Here is an 8,056-nt window from a genome sequence, read left to right as displayed (position 1 = left end):
GAGTTCCAGAAAGACATCTACTTCTGCTTCATTGACTATGCAAAAGCCTTTGACTGTGTCGACCACAGCAAACTATGGCAAGTTCTTAAAGAAATGGGTGTGCCTGATCACCTCATCTGTCTCCTGAGAAATCTCTCTGTGGGACAAGAAGCTACAGTTAGAACTGGATATGGAACAACTGGCTGGTTCAAAATTGGGAAAGGAGTACGGCAAGGCTGTATATTGTCTCCCTGCTTATTTAACTTATATGCAGAATTCATCATGCAAAAGCCTGGGCTGGATGAATCCCAAGCTGGAATTAAGATCTCCGGAAGAAATATCAACAACCTTAGATATGCAGATGACACAACCTTGATGGCAGAAAGTGAGAAGGAATTAAAGAACCTTTTAATGAGGGTGAAAGAGGAGAGCGCAAAATATGGTCTGAAGCTCAACATCAAAAAAACGAAGATCATGGCCACTGGGCCCATCACCTCCTGGCAAACAGAAGAGGAAGAAATGGAGGCAGTGAGAGATTTTACTTTCTTGGGATCCATGATCACTGCAGATGGTGACAGCAGTCACGAAATTAAAAAACATCTGCTCCTTGGGAGAAAGGCGATGGCAAACCTAGACAGCATCTTAAAAAGCAGAGACATCACCTTGCCAACAAAGGTCCGTATAGTTAAAGCCATGGTTTTCCCGGTAGTGATGAGCTGGATCGTAAAGAAGGCTGATCGCCGAAGAATTGATGCTTTTGAATTATGGTGCTGGAGGAGACTCTTGAGAGTCCCATGGACTGCAAGAAGATCAAATGCATCCATTCTTAAGGAAATTAGCCCTGAGTGCTCACTGGAAGGACAGATCGTGAAGCTGAGGCTCCAATACACCTCATGAGAAGAGAAGGCTCCTTGGAAAAGACCCTGGTGTTGGGAAAGATGGAGGGCACAAGGAAAAGGGGACGACAGAGGACAAGATGGTTGGACAGTGTTCTTGAAGCTACAAACATGAGTCTGACCAAACTGCGGGAAGCAGTGGAAGACAGGAGTGCCTGGCGTGCTCTGGTCCATGGGGTCACGAAGAGTCGGACACGACTAAACGACTAAACAAATATCAGCAGACATTCATTGTTTGCAGCTCAGTCTGTTACCGAAACACAGATAAGTCTAGTCCTTTGAATTAAACTATTTCAATGACATAATATAAAATACTTATCAGAGTGCCACAGAGCCCACCTTGCAGCATTTCACATAATTTGACAGATATATTTTCAAGTGTATATTTTGCATATGACATCTCAGTTACCTTAAACACTTTAAGTGTGGTTACTGTACATGTTGTTCTCAAAGTTTAGAAATTAAATAAAATTTTAATCCTATTGATAAAGCAATATGTTAATATAATTTACCAATTGTAACTCTATGCATGTTGTGTGCATGTTCATGTGTATTTTATTGTGTCCAGATACCAATGACGGAAGAGTTAGTGAAGTTATTCTAATCCATGAAGAACATCATGTCAAACATGTATGTCACATTCTGTCTCCAATTGTTTTGGGACTGGCTCTTTTTTAGTTTCATAAGCACAATACTCTACTGGCACAATACATTTTAACAATTCAGTTTAGTAATCTGTACTACCAAAGTACTCTTTTCTACCTAGCTATAAGGGACAAAATTAATGGAACAAAGCCAATAATTTTAATGTTTAAATGCATTTATTAAATCACAGATAACTGTGCCCTCTACAGGCATAGTATTAGTATATTCCAATAAAAGCTCCAGCGAACCCATGGCTGCTCCCAACTTTTCAGCAGAGGATTTAACCCAGCATCTTTACTCCTCTCTCCATTCTTTTGGGGTAATTCGACCAACAGGAGACAAATTCCATTCTATCCCTGTTTGTGTTACAACCTGCAAGTAACAGTAAAGAATCAACAGTCAAGCACAGTGAAATCTTACTTTCCAACAGCTGCAACTACAACTTTCTCTTAGAAGTTTTAAGCCAGATCCTCAAAGGCAAACCAGCTGAATGTACCTTTCTCAGCAACACCCATTATATTTTTTCTCTTTGTAATGAGACAATGTGCACGTACCATCAGTGAAACAATGAAAAAATAACCAATGGCCCCTTAAGTTCTCTTGAAGCATTCTGATCTGGATTTATCCAATGTAATTTTTAAAAAGGGTATTCTATACATATGGTACATAGCAATGTAGTGTTATATATTGTTAAGCAGTGACAGGTGTTTTCTTCAGAGAGCGAGACATGTCTCTCTGAAGCTATAAACTTCCTGTACTTTGGTGTAGCCCTCAACACCACTCAACCAGCTGCACAAACAGAAGGCATGAAGCTTAACTGTAAAATTGTTTTGTGTAAATTAAGGACCAGTTATACATCAGTTTCCACAGACCAAACTTCAATATGTCAAGGCAGAACTCAAGTTCTGGCAGCTTACTATTTCTTCATTCCACTGATGTCCTAGTTCTGAATAACCTAAACCACCATATATTAATTAAATCTAGCTCCCAATCTAAGACTTTATAATCTATTTGGCACACATGTCTTCTTAGTCTTCTTAGTTGCAGCATCCAGACTGTGGAGCTTCTACTGAAGACTAAACTGCCCTCTTCCTCATTAGCCTGCCTCTGACTGGTGAACGCTAACCTAGATATGATTTTAAAAATGTTGCTTAGCTGTTTTCCCTCATTTCATCTGGTTTTGATGAGGCCAAAAAGTTGATTGTCGATTCTGCTCTTATGCTGCTGAAATTATTCATATTACAGAATCTGTGTCCTGAACTTTTAACTATTATGCTGCTCTGAGGGCCCTCCTTTGGCAGAAAAGTGGCTTATAAATTTTAATTAAAAAACCCCTTAGTGCAACACATTTTTTAATACAAAATAAAAAAATTCCTTCCAGTAGCACCTTAAAGACCAACTAAGTTAGTTCTAGGTATGAGCTTTCGTGTGCATGCACACTTCTTCAGATACCAAATTGGAAGAAGAAGAATACCAAAAATTGGAAGAAGAAGAAGATTGGTATCTGAAGAAGTGTGCATGCACACAAAAGCTCATACCTAGAACTAACTTAGTTGGTCTTTAAGGTGCTACTGGAAGGATTTTTTTTATTTTGTTTTGACTATGGCAGACCAACACGGCTACCCATCTGTAACTGGAACATTTTTTAATGTTGCACTTTAAAGGCAAATCTGTCCTGCAAAATCTTTTAAGTATCATACCACCACTGCAGTACATCAACCTCGGGATGCTAAGCAATGAGAGTAACCATACAGTGGTACCTCGGGTTAAGTACTTAATTCGTTCCGGAGGTCCATTCTTAACCTGAAACTGTTCTTAACCTGAAGCACCACTTTAGCTAATGGGGCCTCCGGCTGCCACTGCGCAGCCGGAGCACGATTTCTGTTCTCATCCTGAAGCCAAGTTCTTAACCCGAGGTACTATTTCTGGGTTAGCGGAGTCTGTAACCTGAAGCATATGTAATCCGAGGTACTACTGTATTTTCTTTTTAATGGTAGAATAGGAAAATATTTTACACAATTTATCGGGATTTCTTAAAGAGCTGTGATGATGCTTTCATTTGTTAATTTTTTGTAAAATTAAATTTCATCCATATATAGCCTGACCTATATTGTTACTTCCAATTGACAGAGCTAAATGCAAAGCTGAAATACTTACATAGCTCCAAATGGAGACACAAAACAGAGCCCCACCAAGTAAAATCAAGTTGCCATATTTATCATGAAAATCAGGCCCATGTTTGTGGTGAACTTGTCTTGCCGCAGTACGCTGCATGCCACGAGCTAAAACACAAGATGAAACCTTTAGTTAAGAACCTCTTTTACTATGTGATGACTTGTGCATTGAACAGGAAAGAACTACAACCTCCACCACAGGTACTTTCAAACCATTTGAATATTACAGTGCATATATATGGCTGCAACAAAAACAACTTGGCAAATTGTGAAGTTGCATGACTTGTTTGCAATGGGATCCACTCATTCAGACACACTCCACTTTGTGATCAATGGGAAACTAAGTCCACCATCCGATTCATTTCCATACCCACACACTTTGCACTTTATTATCTCTGTCCCTCTCTCTGCAGGAAAAGAGAGCCTCTTCTATAGCCAAGCTATTGAAAGACATCAGTGAACCCACATTTCAGAACTCACAGCGTCTCATTCCCATTGGATTTGTTGCGGTAACACTTGACTCAGGGTTTTTTTGTATTTTTAATGCTCCCCACTTAGGGTACTACACACTGGATTTACACCTGCTATTAGAATTTAGAATGAAATCTCTGAAAAATCTGAAAAGCTCTGAATGAAATCTTCTGAAAAATCTAAGTTGGAGACGGAGCTGTTGGATACTAAAGGTAAAAATTTGTCTAAAATGTATGTTATTGCTGGAGTGGCATACAAAAGATGAACAAGTTAAATCTGCGATGATAGATTGGGCAAGAGATCTAGGACATAACATAATGCTTGACGATTGGGAAAGACTGTGGAAGAAAGGGGTTAAGTTCACCGCATGTACTGTGTTAAAGGAAAATATAATGAAAATGATGTATAGATGGTATTTGACCCCTTTTAAACCAGCTAAGATTTATCATAACTGTTGGAATGTAAAGAAAAAGAAGGAACTTTTTATCACATGTGGTGGACCTGCCCCAAGGTAAAAGACTTCTGGAAGAAATGTAAAGAGACTGAAGGAACATTCTTTCACCTTTGGTGGACGTGCCCAAAGATTAAGGCTTTCTGGGAGATGATCTATAATGAAATGAAAAAGGTATTTAAATATACCTTTCTGAAGAAACCAGAGGCCTTTCTCCTGGGCATGGTCGGCCAATTGGTGCCAAAGAAGGATAGAATTTTTTTTATGTATGCTACAACAGCAGCAAGGATACTTATTGCAAAGTATTGGAAGACACAAGATTTACCCACCCGGGAAGAATGGCAGATGAAGGTGATGGATTACATGGAACTGGAGGAAATGACTGGCAGAATCCGAGACCAGGGAGAAGAGTCAGTAGAAGAAGACTGGAAGAAATTTAAAGTCTATCTACAGAAACTTTGTAAAATTAAGGAATGTTAGAAGGATGCTGGAATGAAGCTATGTGGTTTTAGCAGTAATGTTATAAAGGATTAAGTAAAAATGGATTGTTAACAGGTCAGAATGTAAAGTTACAATATATTAAGATAAATTAGTAAGATAAAAACAAAGAAGGAAAGGATTTGCTGAAACAACTAATGAACTAGAATACAAAAAAGGGAGGTGTGAGGAGGTCAAGGAAACAAGCAAATGATAGATAAGATATGGAAAGGTAAAAGACTTCTGGGAAAAGATTTATAATGAATTGGAAAAAATGTAGATTTGGTTGGCACGTATATTTATGGCATAATAAAGCAAAAATCCATAAAGGATTTGGAAACCGCATATTTCAAAGATCTCTAATAGAAATATGGGATAAATATAAAAATCTATTAGAACGAAAAACACCGCATTGGTTATCCCCATTAGAAGCAATGAGTGTGCAAAAGATCAATATGTGTGGAAATTGGATAACTTGCGGGAGATTAATACAAAAAGAAGGAAGTAAATGGAAGATGAAACCATATGAGGAAGTTAAATATGTAAATGATTGGCTACACTATCGTCAGGTTAATGAAATGTTTAAACAGGACTTTAAAGAAAAAGGGTTTGATGAAAATAAATCAAAGTTTGAAGTTGAGATATTAAGCAATAAATATAAAATTTTGTCTAAAATGTATAAATTCCTGCTTGAATGGCATTTGAAGGATGAGGAGGTAAAGTCGGTTATGATTCATTGGGCTAAATATATTGGGTATAGTATACAGCTGAACGATTGGGGAAAATTATGGAAAGAAGGCTTAAAATTTACTGCATGCAATGCTTTAAAAGAAAATGATGAAAATGATGTATAGATGGTATATTACACCTGTTAAATTGGCTAAAATATATAAGGTAAGCAACAAATGTTGGAAATGTAAAGAAAAAGAAGGAACATTTTATCATATGTGGTGGGAATGTAAAAAGGTGAAAAACTTCTGGGAAATGATATATAATGAGATGAAAATGTTGAAATATACAAAATGTTTTCACAGGAAGCCAACAAAGGTCTCCAACATTTGAAACAAATATCACTTTCAAAAGTTTGCATGGGTATGAAGTTCTACTTTGAATGTGTCATTCTCTAAAATTCCAAGAGAAAGAAATATGTACTCAACAGCCCAATCCTATCAAGTTACAATCTTTATTGTATTCAGTGGGGCATCCTCACACTGATTACTGTGCTTTCTCCATACAAGAATGAAATTGAAAGATTATTATTTATTAATCTCTAATTGCTAGTTGTCCTAGGACTGCATAAACAAAGGCAAATGCGCTATGGCCTCTGCCCCCAACCAGGTAACCTGGGACTTGCAGAAAATGCACCATGGCACAGACAATTGCAACCCCATCGATTTGCCAGTGAATAAGCAGCCAATTCAGCGCTTGGTCTCCTCTTCTTTTCCCAGTCACCTTGTGCTATTAGGTTATTATCTTGATGTAGGAGCCATCTCATCTTTTAAAATGAATACAGTGCTTAGAAAGTGTTATGTACTGTGCTTTTGTGTGTTTGAAACCACCCTTCTTTTGGAATAATAAAGAAGGACAGGTGGAATCCCAAGTGCCTGCAAGTAAGGATGAGAAAGACCTTGAATCCCTGGAGAGCTACTGCCAGTCAATGAACTCAATCCTGGGCTAGTTGCGGAGAAAGCCGTTTTCCCCTGGGTCAATGGAAAAACGAGAATACATCATCTCCTTTACAGCTGGCAATGCAAAGCGCCATCGCCATTAAAACTGCTGCAGTGTCTGCGTCTCGCCCTCCTTTTACATCCATCTCTAGAAGAGGGAACCGGCAAAGCTGGATCTCATTCGCCACGTGCGATGCTCGGGATGGCCATTTAACTAACTGAGGTTCTGCCCCACCCCAACATAACGGCTCCCCGCACCCAGCATAAATCCTGGCTACATGAAAGCGCTGCACTACAGTCTCTCTTTAGCAGCAACCCCCCCCCGCAAAAAAACCCCCACACCTCCACCAACATAGCTGTTTGGGGCTTCAGCCTATACAGGTAGTCCTGGGTGCCACCTCCCGCAGGACCCTCGCAGCTCAGCAACTGGCGCTGTCAACTGTGGTCCGTCCACACAGACAGGCTGCACAGATCACAGCAGATGGCGAGGCAGGAGGGCCCTAAACGCGAGACCCCGGCGCCGAGCACGGCCCTAGCAAGGGAGACCCCGGCCAGTATGGAGAAGTCGGAGGAGGGTTGCCTCTGTCCGCCGCCACCCAAAACCGCGCGGAGGACGGAGGGCCGACCTTCCCCTGCACACTCACCCGCGAAGCGCAGAGCTCCCCTTGCCAAAGGAAAAAACATGTCTCTGCCTCAGGATCGGACTCAGCCCCTCAGAGTTCCTCTCCCGGCGTCCTTGGCAAGCACAGGTGAAGAGCACAATGGCCGTCGCCGTGTAAGACGTGACCTGCGCATGTGCCCCCCCCCCGGCCTCCCGAGAAGAGCATGCTGGGAAATATAGTATGGCTGGAATAATTGCCGAGGGACCCAGCCCGGCACCCCCAGTTCTTTTGGGAGTGATGGGTGGGAAAGAGTAGCTTGTGGCTGGCCGGCCTCTGGCCGATCTCGGGGTTTCGGGGTCTGTGGATTCAGGAAAGGATCGGGAGCGAGGGAAGCCGAGACCTATTGCCTCGGCGAGGTTGAGAGTCCCTTTGCGTGCCTCTTCCCCGCAGTGTCAGGATGGCCGAGTGGTCTAAGGCGCCAGACTCAAGGCGGACGCATAGAGTTGCCTTCCCGCGAGCGGGGCTGGGTGTTCTGGTCTCTGTATAGAGGCGTGGGTTCGAATCCCACTTCTGACACATCCTTTTTTTTTTTCTTCCCGTTGCATCTTGTTTCATTTTTAATAAAAAAGAAAATCCATTGCACAAAGCACAGCGGGCTGGAGGAGTTGTTGCTTCGCCGCCGCTTTCCTTAGTT

General features: G+C 41.1%; 1 protein-coding gene across 1 annotated transcript; it reads right to left on the bottom strand.

Moving 5' to 3' along the window:
• Nucleotides 1-1,677: 1,677 nt before the first annotated feature.
• Nucleotides 1,678-7,566, bottom strand: COX7B (cytochrome c oxidase subunit 7B). The gene is made up of 3 exons (XM_081847339.1): nt 7,405-7,566; nt 3,678-3,802; nt 1,678-1,892 (listed from the first exon to the last, which is right to left on the bottom strand). The coding sequence occupies exons 1-3, from the start codon at nt 7,442-7,444 to the stop codon at nt 1,815-1,817; spliced, it is 243 nt and encodes an 80-aa protein (XP_081703465.1). The 5' UTR covers nt 7,445-7,566; the 3' UTR covers nt 1,678-1,814.
• Nucleotides 7,567-8,056: the final 490 nt, after the last annotated feature.

Source organism: Podarcis erhardii, assembly GCF_964252035.2.
Source record: "Podarcis erhardii genome assembly, chromosome: Z".
NCBI lineage: Eukaryota > Metazoa > Chordata > Lepidosauria > Squamata > Lacertidae > Podarcis > Podarcis erhardii.
The sequence above is the reverse complement of the archived record's forward strand: the minus strand, read 5'-3'. Positions and strand labels throughout refer to the sequence as shown.

What these genes read in the sequence shown, in the direction of transcription:
- COX7B (XM_081847339.1), bottom strand. Translation starts at nt 7,444, where the DNA reads ATGTTTTTTCCTTTGGCAAGGGGAGCTCTGCGCTTCGCGG. An exon ending in GGGAGCTCTGCGCTTCGCGG is followed by an intron (nt 3,803 to 7,404) that starts GTGAGTGTGCAG and finishes CTTGTGTTTTAG; the next exon opens with CTCGTGGCATGCAGCGTACT. An exon ending in GTGTCTCCATTTGGAGCTAT is followed by an intron (nt 1,893 to 3,677) that starts GTAAGTATTTCA and finishes TGTTACTTGCAG; the next exon opens with GTTGTAACACAAACAGGGAT.